Source organism: Colobus angolensis, unplaced genomic scaffold, assembly GCF_000951035.1.
Source record: "Colobus angolensis palliatus isolate OR3802 unplaced genomic scaffold, Cang.pa_1.0 Scaffold101, whole genome shotgun sequence".
Taxonomy (NCBI): Eukaryota; Metazoa; Chordata; class Mammalia; order Primates; family Cercopithecidae; genus Colobus; species Colobus angolensis.
Window position 1 is genome coordinate 6,695,199 of NW_012111031.1, and position 17,917 is coordinate 6,713,115.

At 45.5% G+C, this 17,917-nt stretch overlaps 1 protein-coding gene across 1 annotated transcript in view; it reads left to right on the top strand.

The window, feature by feature from the left end:
* Positions 1-17,093, top strand: part of ERICH6B (glutamate-rich 6B) — a 71,697-nt gene extending 54,604 nt beyond the window's left edge. Inside the window, exons 12-15 of the mRNA XM_011939990.1 lie at positions 7,660-7,745; positions 7,926-8,078; positions 13,087-13,312; positions 16,711-17,093. Coding sequence (XP_011795380.1) covers positions 7,660-7,745; positions 7,926-8,078; positions 13,087-13,312; positions 16,711-16,929 — 684 coding nt within the window. The 3' untranslated portion in view covers positions 16,930-17,093. The remainder of the gene's footprint in view (positions 1-7,659; positions 7,746-7,925; positions 8,079-13,086; positions 13,313-16,710) is intronic.
* The last annotated feature ends 824 nt before the right edge of the window (positions 17,094-17,917 follow it).

Below are 17,917 nucleotides of genomic sequence, written 5' to 3' on the forward strand. Positions count from 1 at the left end.
TCCAACAGGAAAATATCACAATCCTAAATATAAATGCACCTAACATTGGAGCTCCCAAATTAATCAAACAATTACTACTGGACCTAAGAAATGAGATAGACACCAACACAATAATAGTGGGGGCTTCAATACTCCACTGACAACACTAGACAGGTCATCAAGACAAAAAGTCAACAAAGAAACAATGGATTTAAACTATACCTTGGAACAAATGGACTTAACAGATATTTACAGAACATTCTACCCAACAACTGTGGAATATACTTTCTATTCATCAGTGCATGGAACTTTCTCCAAGGTAGACCATATGATAGGCCACAAAACAAGTCTCAATAAATTTAAGAAAATTGAAATTATATAAGCACTCTCTCAGACCACAGTGGAATAAAACTGGAAATCAACTCCAAAAGGAATACTCAAAACCATGCAAATACATGGAAATTAAATAACCTGCTCCTGAATGATTATTGGGTCAACAATGAAATCATGATGGAAATTTAAAAATTTTTAGAACTGAATGACAATAGTGACACAACCTATCAAACCTCTGGGATACAGCAAAGGCGGCTAAGAGGAAAGTTAGTAGCCCTAAATGCCTACATCAAAAAGTCTGAAAGAGCACAAATAGACAATCTAAGGTCACACCTCGAGGAACTAGAGAAGCAAGAACAAACCAAACTCAAACCAAGCAGAAGAAAAGAAATAACCAAGATCAGAGCAGAACTGAATGAAATTGAAACAAACAAAAAGAAAGAAAAAAGAAAAATGAAACAAAAAATTGGTTCTTTGAAAAGATAAATAAAATTGAGAGACCATCAGCAAGACTAACCAAGAAAAGAAGAGAGAAAATCCAAATAAATTCAATTAGAAACAAAAGGGAAGATATTGCAACTGACACCACAGAAATACAGATCATTCAAGGCTACTATGAACACCTTTACATGCATAAACTAGAAGACCTAGAGGAGACAGACAAATTCCTGGAAATATACAATCCTCCTAGCTTAAATCAGGAAGAATTAGATACCCTGAAGAGACCAATAATGAGCAGTGAGATTGAAATGATAATTTTAAAAATTACCAGCAAAAAAAATTCTACCAGACATTCAAAGAAGAATTGGTACCAATCCTATTGACACTATTCCACAGGGAGAAAAAGAGGGAATCCTCCCTTAATCATTCTGTGAAGCCAGTGTCACCCTAATACCAAAACCAGGAAAGGACATACCAAAAAAAGAAAACTACAGACCAATATCCCTGGTGAACATAGATGTAAAAATCCTTAACAAAATACTAACTAACCGAATCCAACAACGTATCAAAAAGATAATCCACCATGATCAAGTGGGTTTCATACCAGGGATGCAGGAATGGTTTACCATACCCACATCAATAAATGTGATTCACAACATAAACGAATTAAAAACAAAAATCACATGATCATCTCAATAGACACAGAAAAAACACTCAACAAAATCCAGAATCCCTTTATAATTAAAACTCTCAACAAAATCGGCATACCAGGGACATACCTCAATATGATAAAAGCCATCTATGACAAACCCACAGCCAACATAATACTGAATGGGGAAAAGTTGAAAGCATTCCCTCTGAGAACTGGAACAAGACAAGGATGTCCACTCTCACCACTTCTCTTCAACACAGTACTGGAAGGCCTAGCCAAAGCAATGAGGCAAGAGAAAGAAAGGGCACCCAAACTGGTAAAGAGGAAGTCAAACTGTCACTGTTTGCTGATGATACGATTGTATGCCTAGAAAACCCTAAAGACTCCTCCAGAAAGCTCCTAGAACTGATCAAATAATTCAGCAAAGTTTCCAGATACGAAACTAATGTACACAAATCAGTAGCTGTCCTCTACACCAACAGTGACCAAGCTGAGAATCAAATCAAGATCTCAACTCTTTTTACAATAGCTGCAAAAAATAAAATAAAAATACATAGGAATATACCTGACCAAGGAGGTAAAAGATCTCTACAAGGAGAACTACAAAAACACTGCAGAAAGAAATCATAGACAGCACAAACAACTAGAAACACATTCCATGCACAGAGATGGGTAAAATCAATATTGTGAAAATGACCATACTGCCAAAAGCAATCTACAAATTCAGTGCAATTCCCATCAAAATACCACCATCATTCTTCACAGAACTAGAAAAAAAGTCCTTAAATTCTATTGACCAGAATGGGTCCCATGACCCCGGCTAGCTGCAAGAGAGCTGGGAAATGGAACAGCTTGCACTAAGAGGAAAAGCAGTAGGACAGCTTTACATCGTGAGTGTGGCCCCAACTGTGGCAAAAGTGGAAGAGAATAGGAAACCAATACGGTTAACCAAGGTATGGACCTTTCTGGCCTCCAGACGAGGAATGAGAAGTTCGGTATTCCTTCAACTCTTGGGCCTGCATTGAGAAGGGAAGTCTGTGGGACCAGTCAGAACTCCTATGGACAGGAGAAGGGGACTCTCTAGGTTGTAGCAGACAATGGTAAGGGTGTTGAAAGCCCTCATATAAAGGCTTCAGCTTTCTCCTATCCCTGGCCTCACGTCTTCTAATAGACAAAAGAAACCTTACTTGGCTTATTGTTCCAATTAGGCTATATAACTCCATGTTCTTCCACACTCCAGGCCCTACCCTGCCTCAGATCTTTGCCAGCTCTGGCATCATCTACCCTCCATGGCACCCCCTCCCCACTAACATCTAAACATCCTCCCTGCAGCCAAGAGGAAGATTCTCACCAAAATCTCTAAGTAGAGGATCCTTTCTCACCTACCATTCATGGTAGGCTGCACCAAGCACCCATGAGGTATGGCAGGGAGTGGCACATTTGGTTTTGTTTGTTTGTTTGTTTGTTTTACAAACAGGCAATAAATCCCAAGCTGTTTACTGAGTGCAGCACCTTCTGTGTGTGCTGGTGTGCAGGCCAAATCCAACCCCTCCAGTCCAGGACCCAGGGCCTCGCAGCAACTATGGCGAGCTTGCTGAACAGCTCTGGCACAGCTCGGGGTCCCGCCTGCAGGACTGCAGGAAAGGCCAGAGACGTAGTCTCTTCACTCTGCACTTTAAGCTTTTGCATCCTATTGTCTTCAAGCAAATGCTGATGAGCTTCATTTGTTATATATTTCCCAGTTTGTTAGACATGCCGTTTGTTATATATTTCCCAGTGAGAGAACACGTGCCAACTCCAGCTCTGTGTAAGAGATTTTGCTTTGTCCATGGGGTTCTTATCATCAGAAAAATTTCATTACATGACAAGTGAATTCGACAAACAGAAAGCATCTCAAGAAATTCTGGCTTTTGGGTGGCTTTTGAAAATAAGACCTAAGTGACAAATACCCGCTACCCATGAAAAGTATCTGGACATTTCCAATAGGTCACCAGGCAAACCAACTGTGGGCATAATACAAAGCACTTTTTAAACCAAGTCTCCATCAACGGATGGATGAAAAAGGAAAATGTGGTCTATATACCCAATGGAATACTATTCAGCCTTTAAAAAGAGGGAAATCCTGTCATTTGTGAAAACATGGATGAACCTGGAAGAGATTATGCTAAGAGAAATAAGCCAGGCATGGAAAGTCAAATACTTTATGACATCACTTATGTGTGGAACCTAAAAACATCAAACTCATAGAAACAGAGTGACCAGAGCTGAGGAGTAGGGAAATAGGGAGGTGTTGATCAAAGGATACAAAATTTCCACTAGACAGGAGGAATAAGTTTAAGAGGTCTATTGTACATCATGGGGACGAAAGCTAATATTATATATTGATATATATTATATGTAATATCTATATATTATATATTATATATTGATATATATTATATGTAATATCTATATATTATATATTATATATAGATTATATATTGATATATTATATAGATATTGATATTATATATTGATATATATATTATATGTCAATATATTGCATACCTGAAAATTACTGAGAGTAGATTTTAAGTTTTCTCACCATAACAAAACATATGTGAGGTAATGCATATGTTAAATAGCTTGACTTAGCCAATCACAATGTATACATATGTCAAAGCATCATATTGTACAACATAAATATATACAATTTTAATTATCAATTAAAGAAAGAAAAAAATTTTAAAGGGGCTTTTTTTAGGTTTAAAGAAAAAAGCAGTGCTTTGTAGACTAAATGTCCCAGGTGACGGGGAGCTTAATGGTTAGAAGCAGCCTCAGGGATAAATCTGAATCTTGGGAGTCAGATTGCTGGAGCCTGGCTCTCTTCCCACTAGATAACTTTGTGTAAGTCATTTAGCCTCTCTTAAACAGGAATAAATGATAGTGCATATTTTGTGAGGTCAGTATACTATGGAATTAAGGTATTTAGTGCAGTGCTCTGCATAAGGAAACAGCCACTGTATGTTGGCTATATGATCACTGTCACTATGATCATTGTCACCTTGAGGAGTGCTTCCTACCCGATGTCTAGGTGAAAACTAACAGACAGCTTTCTCTCAAACAGAACTGCATCTGTCTCTTATCACCTTAAATTTTGCATTCTGCTTAAAGCTTTCTTTGGACAAAGAATTTTTCAACTTTTACAATAATAATTTGGGCCCATCCAGTGACCACAGCGCCCATCATGACCCCAATCCTCCACTCCTAGATGTAACTGGCAATGTGGTCCCCAGCTTCATACCGATGTCAGAAGGGAGAGTCAGCACTTACCTAACAAATCAGGTCTCGCTGGAAACATTCAAGCCAAGATTGGACAACTGCTTTTCCAGAACAGAAAGGAAACTCATGTGTCAAAAACGGTGACTAATAAACATACTAAAAGAATATGGTTGCACAAATACCAGAATCTGATCAGATAAAACAGTTTAAGGAATGTCTTGCAACTACAAGAAATTTCCAGAAAACTGCTTTTTTAACTGAGTTAAAGACTTCACAACAAGAGAACTAAAACCCTAAGAGACTACCTGCTCAGAGGATTGCTTACAGAAATATTTTTAAATAATGCAAAGAATACCCATGAGATTTCAGGAATGTCATTCAGCAGCCGGACAGGACTCCGTGGCCAACCGCAATAGAGAAGTCCTGATGGATGAACTTTTAATAAAAAATTTCCAATAGCTATTGCACAAGAAATGAGGACTCATCTGATGGAATCTCCTGAAAACAGTAGCCACCATGTTAAACCATCACTCATGACTGTTTGGCAAATGGAAACTACTGGAGAAACGAAATCTCTATTTCCCTGGAATATCAAAATAGAAGGCCCTGTTGTTCAATGACAATAAGAGGCAACATTTGTTGAGGCCTTAAGATTCAGTAGCTGTGTCACTTGATTAGAAAAATAAACTATTGTTTCTTCGAAAAAACCTTAAAAATGGCTTGAAAAATCACTGATCTGACTTCTAGTTAGGTTAATATGGGGTACTAGATGGTCTGCAAAGCCTTCCTGCTGCAAACACCTGGGAATTGAAATAAAACAGAGGAAGCATCCTTTTCAATGCAGAACAGAGAATGTAAGAAAGTAAGAAAATAGCCAATACCAGAAATAAGGAGAAAACTACAAAACCAGAAGAGTCTGTGAGCCAGGTGTGTGTGCTGAGGAAGCAGGGGAACAACGGTTCTTCACAATCCACCAACATGGGGACAGGGGACAATTAGAGGACACACACCCTTTCCAAGCACATGCAAAACATCTGTTATAATTGATCACATGCTAGATCACAAAACAAATCTCAGCAAACACAAAAGAATGGATATCGTATAGGCTATGTTCTCTTGCCCCAGTGCATTTTAATCAAGAATAGTAATAACACAACCAAAAGTCCTTTATACATTGGCAAATTTAAGAACACCCTTGTAAATAACTTGTGTGTCAAATCTGAAAATATTTAGAATGGGGTAAAATGAAATGTAAATAACTACATTCATGGGAAACAGCTAAACAGTTAATTGAGGGGAATGTTAACAGCTTTTTTCTGAGTCTGTTTTGTGCTGCTATAACAGGGAACCACAGACCGGGTCGTTTACAACGAACAAAAATTTATTGGTTCTGAATGCTGGAAAATCCAAGATGGAGGGGTCACATGTAGCAAGGGGGTTCTTGTTTCATCATCCCATGGGGGAAAGGCAAAAGGAGGGCAAGAGAGACCATGAGGGCAAGAGATCAAACTCATAGCCTCAAGCCCTTTTATAGCTGATACTAATCTACTGATGAAGTTAGAGCCCCCATGACCTAAATACCTCCCATTAGGCTGCATCTCCCAACACTATTGCACTGGGGATTCAATTTCCAACACATGTTTTTTGGGGACACATTCAAACCATAACAGCTTTAAACACATATTTTTAAAATCTACAGCCATATTCCCCTGAATGCTTTCAATCTTGTCTAATCTCAGAAGTTAAGCAGAGTTGAGCCTGGTTACTACTTGGATGGAAGACTGCCTGGGAATACTAGGTGTCGGGGGCTTTCTTTTAAATGCTTTCTCTTATAAAGAAGGAGAAGGAGGATGTGAAGGAGGAGTAGGAGGAAGATCTTGAAGAAGAAAGATAAAAACAGAAGAGTTTAGCATACAATTCCAGGAATTAGAAAAATACAATAGAATAACATAGAAACCCCACAGAAAGTGGAGGATATAAATTATAATGATATGAGCAGAAATCAATAAAATAGAAAACAGAGAAATAATAGAATAAACAAACCAAAACTTGGTCCTTTGAAAAGATTAATAAAATAGGCAAACTTTCTGATAAGATTGATTCAGAGAGTATAAATAATATAGAGAATGAAAATAGGGACATAACTACAGAGACAGCAGAGATTTCTTTAGAACAGTATAAACTTAAAATTTTTATGACAACAAATTTGAATGTTTATGTAAAATGAACAATTTTCTAGAAAAGCAGTTTGCAAAAATGGATTGAAGAAGAAATTAAAAACTTGAGTATACCAATGTCATGGGTTGAACTGTGTTCCCTCAAAAGAGCTATGTCAAGAGTTCTAACCCCCAGTGCTTCAGAATGTGACTTTATCTGGAAATAGTCTTTGCAGATGTAATTAGTGAAGATGAGGTCATCTTGAAGTAGGGTGTGCCCCTAATCCAATATGGCGTCCTCCTAAGAGGACGGCCATGTGAAGATACAGAGACCACCACATGAAGATAGAGGCAGAGACTGGGGTGATGCATCACAAGCCAGGGAACGTCAAGGATCTCTGTCTAGCATCAAAAGCCAAGAGAAAAGCATGGAAGAGATTCTTCCTCAAAGCCTCTAGAGGGAACCAACCCTGGGGACCCTTTGATTTCAGACTTCCAGCCGCCACAACAGTGAGATTAAATTTCTGTCATTTTAAGCTACCCAGTTTGTGAGACTTTGTTCCAGTATCCCTGGGAAACTAATACAATCAATAACCACTGGGGTGATTGAAATGACAGTTTAAAATCTACACACACACATACATGCACACACAGATCCAGTTCAGCCTCCTCATTGTATAGACAAGTAAACTGAAGCCCCGCAGCTCCCCAGCGAGTTGGGGAGGTAGCATGTGACATCGGAGAGCAAGCAGATGGGGTCGACACTATGCTCTGCAGTAGGACAGTTGGTACCCATGCACTTTTCACACTTTTCATAGACTTGTCTTTTCTTCCCAGGTGCATCAAGGTGATGGAAAATTAATTCTCTACCCCAACAAGAATGTCTATCAAATTCTCTTTCCTGATGGGACAGGCCAGATACAGTATCCACAGAAGCACAGAGATGCTCGTATTGCTATATATTGGCACCTAAAATGTCTATGATTCAGGGTGTGGGGTTTGATTGAGGTGTGGGGTTTGACTGATGCCTACATCATCTGTGGGGCCCTACCTTTTCCAGGGGACCCCAAGGACTGACTTCTTGTGCCTTAACCTTCTCCCAGTTATCCATCAGGAAACCTGGCTATGCTTATCTCATATGTGAAAATGAAAAAGTTCACATACGTCATTCTGGAAGACAGTCTAGAAGGGTGGATCCGGGCCCTTATCAACAACTCAGGCAATGCTACCTTCTATGATGAAAATAGTGACATCTGGTAAGCTTGGGTCATGAGTCCCTAACACTCCTACCCATGGAGAAGCAGCTGGAAAAAGCGTGACTCACAGACTGCGTGAACTTCCTCCCTCCCTGTGTAAGAGTTACACATGTTGGAAATGAGAGAATGAGCACCATGATGGACCAGTCCATGAGGTCCCTGACTGCAGAGAAGGCACAATGTTCTTACTGCACTATTGCTCCTCCATGGGTGAAATAGCCGTCAAGGCTCCACAACCACCACATTCTATTGATCTCATCTCCTGAACACCTCTTGAGAGTCACCTTTGTGAGAATTTCCTTAGGCAGACCCAGTGCCTCCCTGTTCTGGGTGCCTCAGAGAGAAGAGTTTGGTGAGGGTTTGGAGACATATGCATACAGAGTCCATGGTCCAAAAGGCAATTTCTAAATATTTCACTATTACTGAACTTAGTTCTAAGTTCCCATTTCTGGTAATGGTGGAAAACCATCTTACCAATTCAAGACCACTCAATCACTTCAAAATGTTTCTCCATCTCTTTGAGGTAAAGGGCTCTCTTTTCAGGATTTTCTCCTTCCCTTCCTCTTCTAAGTGGTCGTGGTGTGGGAAGATATATATAGATATATATATAGATATATATATATATATTTTTTTTTTTTTTTTTGAGACAGAGTCTGTTCTGCTGCCCAAGCTGGAGTGCAATGGTGTGATCTCGGCTCACTGCAACCTCCACCTCCCAGGTTCAAGCGATTCTCCTGCCTTAGCCTCTTGAGTAGCTGAGATCACAGGCATGCGCTGCCAAGCTCAGCTAATTTTTGTATTTTTAGTAGAGATGGTGTTTCACCATGTTGGCCAGGTTGGTCTCGAACTCCTGACCTCAGGTGATCCACCTGCCTCAGCCTACCAAAGGGCTGGGATTACAGGTGTGAGCCACCACGCCCGGCCAAGGGGACTTATATTATCTTCGATCAACTTTATACTTTCTTCTTGCTGGTCAAAGCCAAACATAATTCCAAAAAAGGATTTTCATTCTGCAGACTTTGGTTTTTAACATTATTTTCTCTGCTGTGAGTCTTTTTAGACACCATTTCCTGATTGTCTTCTTTATTCTGGAGGTATCTGCCCTCCCTGTAGGCCTTGTGTATAGAAAATGCTGTCCAAGAAGTGGACCAAGGTTCTGGGTACAGAAAGCACAAAGGAGTGGGGCAAGAAATTCAGTTACTTACCTCAGAGAGGATCTAGTGACAGATCATCAAGTAACCCAGGGAGGGAAGAGCCCCTCTCTCAGTCCTATCAGCATGTCCCAACCCCTCTGCACCTGAGCATCTGGATAAGAGACAGACAGTCCCTGGGTATCCCTTCACAGCACCCCTCACCCCCCGCAGAAGTCAAACCACGGGACCAGCCCCTCTCCCTCTCTCATGAATGGGCTGCCCTACCCCCAAACTGATTCCTTCCCCCAGGGGCAGCTGCTCCAGAGGAAAAGTGTTACCCACAGAGGAAGGGCTTAGTCTCTGAGGAAATTCATCAGCAAAACTGCAGTCTCATTGACGCTAGGAGAAGACTTTATGGAAAAGCCTCCCAGAGTCATTTGTGAATAAAAAGCCACTTGGTCAGGGCCTGACTCTAACTGCTAGAATTTCCTCCGCACCAACAGGACTTCTCCATGGTGCCTCGGGCACCAGGAGGGACTTAGAGCCAAGCTATTTCAAGAGCTGAATACGTCTTAGGTCATTTTTGATTTCCATTTCCTCCGGGAAGATGGAAGGCGTGGCTGTCCTTTGCCAGGTGTGTGGAAACTAAAATCCAGCACAGGCCTCGACTCTCAGCCCAAGGGGTCTCAGGACAGGCTTCCTACCTGGGTTCAGGGTCCCACACAGTGTTGAGACCTGCCCAAACTCGGGGTCCTTGGTGGGGGGGGGTTCTACTCATTCAACAGTTCAGGATCTTTTCACCCCCTGAGCAGGAACTTCCCAATTCTGACCATTTCTAGATGTTCCAGATCCCATCTTCCTAAGGGAGACTTAGCCCAGAGCTGGGCACCCTCAGGCAGAAGCAGATCTCTAACCCTAGGGAGTCGGGGATGGCCTAGCGTTGCTCCCAGAATCCGAGGTTCTCTGGATCTCCTGGGATAGAAATCAAGAGAGATCACTAAACATAGCAGCAAAGCAAAGTTTATTTCAGCTTGTGCCCAAGGGAACCAACACTGAGAAAAGGAATGGGCTACTCCCTGAGTGCAATGTGTGGGTTGGTTTTATAGGGTCTTCCTGTAGGGAAGGGTTATGTTTATGACAGGGCATGTATAGGAGCAGTTTTCCTAGTGCTTGCACAGCGGCTCAACATGCCTCTTCGAACATCTTCTGTAACATTCACACTTTAAATCTCTACCCCTGGGTGTGGCTTTTAGCATTAAAATAAGGAAAGGGCTAACTATAAGTTGGAGTTTAAGTGTAACTGCACATACAGGGCTCCAGGAAAGTCCGTAGCCACCTGAAATAGGAGCTTCTTGGGTCTTTTGTTACTGATTGGTTAAGGGCTAGCTAAGCTAGAGCTTGAGTGAGGGGCTTTTATTCTTTTCCTCCAGACCACCTTAAAATTGGGAACCAACCAGCCTGCCCATCTCAGTGTGAGAACTCTGATGGGAGCCATTTGAAAGGTTAAAAGCTAGCAGAATCTGCTCTCCACAGAGTGAAGTAAGAAGATCCTTCTCTTTGCTCTCCTCTCCATCAATGACAACAAGGAAATTTTAATGTTTTCTCAGTTATTGTTGTGTATAGACATTTAATCCATACACAGTCCTCTGAACAAAGTACTGTTATTATCTCCTTTTTACAGTTGAGGAAATGGAGGCACAGAGAGGTTAAGTGACTAGCCCAAGGTCACACAGTTTGCAAGTGGCACAGCCGGTCTTGGAACTGAGAATCTGGCTCCAGAGCCCAGGTTTTTGTTTGTTCATTTGTTGTTTTTATAATTTTGGCACCAAAGAGCCCAGGTTTTTAATTCACTACTATGTATACAGCCTCTTATTTAGAGAAGGAGGAATGAGGTTGGACAGGCTGGGGTCCCAAGACAAAGGAACTTAGAAGTTTGTTTTTGTTCGATGGAAAGTGGGAAGCGACAGGCGGATTTGGGGTTGAGTGGCTGGAAGTCCTCCCCACCGGAGGTGAGCAAGGCTTCCCATAGCAGGCCTCCGAGCCCGCTTCTCACTCCGATGAGGTCCCTGTGTTCTGTGAAAGGTTCCTATATACAAAGTGACCCCCAAATGCAGAGGGAGCTGAGAAACCAAAGAACAAGGCAGACAAATCCGGTTTGTCTGTGTGAGGTGATTCACCGGGGGACTTACAGACAGAAGTGCGGTCTAGGACGGATGCGGGACAGGTGGATCTCTGCACCGAAACCTCGCAGATCTGGGGCCTACGTCTTGGGGGGAAAAGTACACGTGCCCTGGAAGGAATGTGTAGGCAGCTATGGGCATCAAAGCCTGTCATGTATGCAACAACATCATGGGTTGTTTTCAAAAAAAAGGCGAAGTTTACCGTGAATAGATATTTCTAGGTAAAATGTAGTACATCGTCACCCCCTGGACAGCTCAGACGAGACCTGGCAGACTGCGTAACCTAAGCTCCCCAAGCCCTCCTTCTCCAGACGGACCCAGGCCTCACATCGCTTCCTTTCTTCATGTGATTCCCCAGAGATGTTGCTGCCCCAAGGGCACTGATTCCAGGAACTGCCCTTTGGGATTTGAAAAGCAGAAGCCAGGGCCAGAGGGACACGATGGGTTTGAAATGTCAAGAGAGGATGGCTCAGAGGACAGGCAAGCCCCAGAGAGCAGGGTCTGGAATGAATGAGAGAGAAATGCATCCACCCTTCATTCCCTTGTACCTATCGATATGGGTGCCCTGCACTAGGCTGGGTAATAGGAATTCAGCAGCGCAGCAGACAGACAAGGTCCCTGCCCTCAGGAGTTGGTGCTTTAGTGAGAGAGAACAGATGATGGACAAATGCAGTCAATTCTCATGATTCATAGTAGTTACAGTCTATAAAGTCATTGAGAACACTGCATTGGCCAATACTGGAGTCCTTGCTCCTAGTGGAAATACACACATATATAATATGTGACTCACGTGGAGCCAGGGACGTGCCCAGAGCAGCAGGAAATTTGATTTCCCAGTGTGCACATTGCTGGCTGAGATTGAACAAGGCCACGCTCTGCCTTTCTGCTCAGCTCACCTGCGGAGGCAACCAGAGGACACAAGTGTCCTTACACAGGGCAGTGTAGTGCAAGAAGCTACAGCTCTGGGGCTGGTAGGACAGGGTTTGAATCCCAGCTCCAGCACGTGTTACTGGGACAGCCTTGCGCAAGTCACATGACACTTCTGAGCCTCCTATTCCTTCTTGTAAAATAAAAATTAAAAACAAAACAAACAAACAAAAACAGCACCTAGCAGGATGGGCTGCTTTTAGGATTTAAGATGGTAACCTATGTGAGATGTGTCTGTGTGCGTATTTCCCCTAGGAGCTATGGGTTGTTATTCACTAAATCACTGTCTTTCTAGAACATAATACAGTGAACAATGAGAACTTACCAATCTATTCGTAAATTATATGAAAGAAACTAACAAGGCACGGCAACAGAGAGTCCCGCAGGGAACCGGGGGGCTGCTCAGGCTGAGGAGGTGATGTCTAAGCTGAGACCTAGAGGATAAGTAGACGCCAGCTGTGCCACATGGGGCAAGGGACCTTTGTAGGCAGAGGGCAGAGCATGGCAAAGCTGTGAGCAGGAAGAGCCTGCACTCGCCAGGAACTAAAGGAGAGGGAAGGAGGGTGGGACAGGACCATACGGTGGGGTCAGCGCAGAGGACAGCGCCTGGTGTTGGGTTGGTTGTCCATGTTGGAGCTTCTCCTACCCATCAAGTCCCTGTCAGGCTTTCTGTGGCCAAGTGGGGAAAAAGAAAGGGAAGGAGAGGAGGAGGAGTAGAGGCCCAGGGCTGAGCGCCCTGGCTGCCTGACATGCTTTCTCTTGGTGCAGGTTGAACCTGAGCTCCAACCTGGGCTACTACTTCCCCAAAAACAAACATCAGAAGGCCTGGAACTGGTGGAATCTGAACATCCATGTCCATGCACCCCCTGTCCAGCCCATCTCCTTGAAAATCAATGAGTACATCCAGGTACAAATAAGAAGCCAGGATAAGATCATCTTCTGCTTCACCTATGAACAGAAGCGGATTTGTTTAAACCTGGGCACCAGGTACAAGGTAAGGTCACGACTCCCCACACCCTCCACCAGGTGGGGTGCCCACCTGTACAAAGGCCACTGCTGGCTTAGACTGGCCCATGCCACAGGCCTCCAGGCTTGTTCTACATATGCCAACCTGTATAAAAACAAGGCCACTTTGCTTTACTGATGTTTAAGTACACACAAATGGGTTCATGCAACTTCCCAGTACTGTGAGCTTAAGCTCTGAGGAAATTCACATCAAAATGCTCAGGCTAGCCTGGGGAGAATGACTTGCACCTGTTGCCCCAGGACTTTCGGAGGCCAAGACAGGTGGATCCCTTGAGCCTAGGAGCTTGAAACCAGCTTGGGCAACATAGCAAGACCCCTTCTCCACAAAAAATTTTTAAAATTAGGCAGGGCACGGTGGTTCAAGCCTGTACTCCCAGCACTTTGGGAGGCTGAGATGGGCGGATCACGAGGTCAGGAGATCGAGACCATCCTGGCTAACCCGGTGAGACCCCATCTCTACTAAAAAATACAAAAAATTAGCCGAGCGAGGTGGCGGGCCCCTGTAGTCCCAGCTACTCGGGAGGCTGAGGCAGGAGAATGGCGTGAATCCGGGAGGCGGAGCTTGCAGTGAGCCGATATCCAGCCACTGCACTCCAGCCTGGGCGACAGAGCAAGACTCCGTCTCAAAAACAAAAAAATTTTTTTAAATTAACTGGGCATGGGCCAGGTGCAGTGGCTTACGCCTGTAATCCCAGCACTTTGGAGGACCGAGGCGGGTGGATCACTTAAGGCCAGGAGTTCGAGATCAGACTGGCCAGCCTGGTGAAACCCCGTCTCTACTAAAAATACAAAAAAATTAGCTGATCCCAGTGACTTACGCCTTTAATCCCAGCTACTCAGGAAACTGAGGTAGGAGAATTGTCTGAACCCAGGAGGCAGAGTTGCAGGGAGCCGAGATCACACCACTGCACTCCAGCCTGGGCGACGGAGCCAGACCCTGTCTCAGAAAATAAATAAGTAAATAAATGAATACAATTAACTGGGCGTGGTGGCTCTCACACCTGTAGCCCCAGCTACTTGGGATGCTGAGGCAGGAGGGTCACTTGAGCTCAGGATATGATCCTGAGAATAAAACACAGATGTCATGCTGCATTATCTCACTTGACACTCGCAGCGGCCGTGTCCGAAGTCAGGGCCAGAAACAAGGGGGAATCTGTGTCCCCAGGCCTGCTGCTGTGTCCTCTTCCCTCCTCCCCAAACCCACTCTTCTCTAGACAGATGATCTCCTGGAAGTTCGAAGCACACTGCCCAGGCAAGCAGGAGAGGACCAATGCTGCATTTGTTTCCTAGGGCTGCTGGAAAATATCAGCACGAACTAGGAGGCCTAAAACAACGGAAGTTTATTCTCTCACAGTTCTGGGCCAAGTCTGAGATCAAGGTGTCTGTGGGGCCACCATCCTCCAGAGGCTCCAAGGGAGACCCTTCCTTGCTCTCCCAGCTTCTGATGGCTACTGGCGTTCTTGGCTCGTGGCAGCATCACTCCAGTGTCTGCCTCCACCTTCACACAGCCTTCTCCTCTGTCCTCTGTGTGTCTGTGTCAAACCTCCTTCTCCTTTTTCTTAAAAGGACACCGGTAGTTGGATCTAGGGCCTACCCTAAATCCAGAAGGAGCTCACCCTGAGAGCCTTAACTTCATCACATCCACAGAGACCCTGTTTCCAAATAAGCTCATGTTCCCCAGCACTGGGGTTAGTACTTGGACATCACTTTTGGGGGACACAGTTCCACCTACTCCAAATGGTGAGGCTGGACCCCTGGATCTCCAACTGTAATGGGGGAAGAAGGAGGGCTCCTGAGACCCTTCCTGAGGACCAGAGTCAAGGAAAGGAATGAGGGGTGTCCTTGGCTCCCCCAGTGAGGCCTAAGCAAGGTTCTCTTCCTGCTCAGCTCCCCCAGGCTATTCCACATGGAAGGCTCCACTTTACAGAGCCCCCCACCCAGAGAGGTGCCCAGGGCCCCTGGGAGCAGGACTGCCTTGGCAGACAGATGGATGGACATGTCCCCTGGGAATGAGGCAGATAGAGAAGTGGGCTGATAACAACAGACTCCAGCAGAATAGATGCAGCTGTGTGCAGAGTATCTGAGAAGAGAGGACGGAGTGTGCTAGGTTTTGGGTGACCAGACACGCCAGTTTGCTCAGGACTGAGGAGTTTCCTGGGACATAGGACTTTGAGTGCTAAAACTGGGAAAGTTCCAAACAGGCCTGGTCTGCTAGGCCCCCCCAGGTTCCCTCGCCTGGCAAGGCCTCCTATTTTGCAGGTGAATAACGACATCCCAGCATCCTTGCCTATCCTGGATTTCTCAGAGCAGCCAATCCAGTGAAGAGGAGGCCAGCACTACCGAGCCCAAGTGGCCATTTACACTCCGGCCATGGCCGGGACCAGCTGGGGCTGGACAGCATGAGGGCCTGGGGCACTGGCCTTTGAATGGTGAAGGGAGGAGGGCGGGGACAGGAAGGCAGTACTCAGCAAGGTTGCAGGAAGGGCTGCTGTGGGCAGAGAGACCAGGGGGCCTGACGCCTTGGATTGCTAGAGTCCCGAGGAGGGGCAGCTGTGCCGGTGCAAGGCGTGTCCCAAATGAAGCAAATCAGCACCCGTGTAACTAATCAGAGCCAAAGAAAGGAGACAGAGCCTAGCCCAGGGTCAGCCCAGGTGGGCAGTAGTGTGCCCGGGGAAGAACAGACCCCTCCATGCCCAGCCACTCTACCTCCTGGGTGACGCCAGCGTGTGGTCTGAGCCCATAGTCTTCTAGAAGATGGACATAGGTGATTGTGTGGCTAAAACAATAACAATATTGTGTGAAGACATTTCATCCGCATAGGAATGGAGCACACGGGTATCGTCCTATCTTATCCCCTCCAGGAGACTCTGTCCTCTGTCTTCTTCAGGCTGCAGACCCAGGCAGAACCTGGCATAGAGGCGGCCTCCCTGGGCCAGGCCTTCATCTAAACAAAACCCAGATACACTCCCAAGGAGCCTAAGGTGGAGGCGGGGCTCACAGGCAGCCACTGTGAGGCATCCCAGCCCTTGCAGAGCCCCATGGTCGGGACCCCATGGGGAGAAGCCCAGCAGCCCCAGGAGAGCATGGCCTTTGGAGGGCAGGCGGCGCCAGGGCACCAGAGCTGCTTTCCCTCAGGTTTAGGGCCAGCCCACATCACCATAGTCCACATGACCACAACACCAGCCAAGTGAGTGTCTTTGGAAGCAGCAGGAAGGTAGCAGGTGGCGGGGCTGAGAACACAGATCTGCTTTCTCGGGTGAAGGCTCAGGGAACACTTGGTCCTGGCCACAGGAAGCCTGGCCTGGGTCTGGGGCACGGCGCTCAGGCAGCGTGCATTCTCACCCAGTCCTCTGTGCATCCCCGCAGTTTGTGCTCCCGGAGGTGCTGAGTGAAATGAAGAAGAAAACCATCCTGGAGGCAGAGCCCGGCCCAACAGCCTGCAAGATCCGGGTCCTTCTGGGGAAAATGAACAGGCTCCTCAATTACGTGACCATCCCTGATCTGGAAAACTTCACAGAGGCGGTCAGTACATCACTGATGGACAACAAGTGCCTGAGGAAGATGTTCTCTCAACTCTGGTTTTAGGGTGGGGCTTTTCTGGCATCCACCAAATGTCTTGGGAAGGTGGAGACCTTGGGAGCTCCAGGGAAAAAAACCCCAAAGACCTGTTGACGTTCTATGAGAGTTGGTTTGTAATTTGGGACCTGTCATAGCTCTTGGTTTGAAATACACGTTTTTGGCAGGAGGGCTGACGGAGTCTGGGGCTGAGCACAGAAAACGCTTGATAGCCCTGATCCGACAGCACCGAAGCAAGTTGTCATTTCAGTGACATATCAATGCCTATCCTGCCTGCTTCTATGGTCACTCACTCTGTCCTTTTGTGACTTTCAGTACTGGCCTTGACTTAGGACAACAACCGTGCTCACAGCCAAGCTCTGTCTTTTGTTGGCTGTGTGGTCTTGGGCAAGTAGCTTTTATACCTCAGTTTCCTCATCTGTAAAATGGGCCTAAAAATAGCAACTATCAGCACAGAGTTGGGAGTATTAAATTAGTTAATGCACATATAGTCCCTAGAACAGGGTCTGAACCGTAGGAGCCACTCAGCAAGTGTTCACTCCAATTACTGTCAGCTTGGGCCTTCCTTCACGTCTGGGCAGCTCCTGGGAAGAGTCTGTGAGACTATCAGGAAGGCTAAGTGTCTGCACTTCCTTGGCTGCAAAGGCACAGCCGCTTCAGCTTCCTCAGGCCTTTCTCCTCATGACGCTCCCTGTTGTTACTGAGCCTGCGCACAAACCAGGCGGGCCCCAGTGTAAGCACTGTGCAAGCTCTAGCTCATGTGGCTCCAGGATGCGGGCAGTATTTTCTCAAGGACACGGGGATGCACAGAGGTTAAAGGACTCGCCCAGGATCACGCACCAGTACGTGATGGTAAAGACTGGCATTCCAGCCTACTCGACTGCAAAGTGACATCACTGTGGTGATAATATGTTTATGACCGCCCCCACCACCACTCCAGGGCATCTCAAAGACTCAACGCCACTCCAGGTGCTACTGCCCTTATCCTACCTTGTTG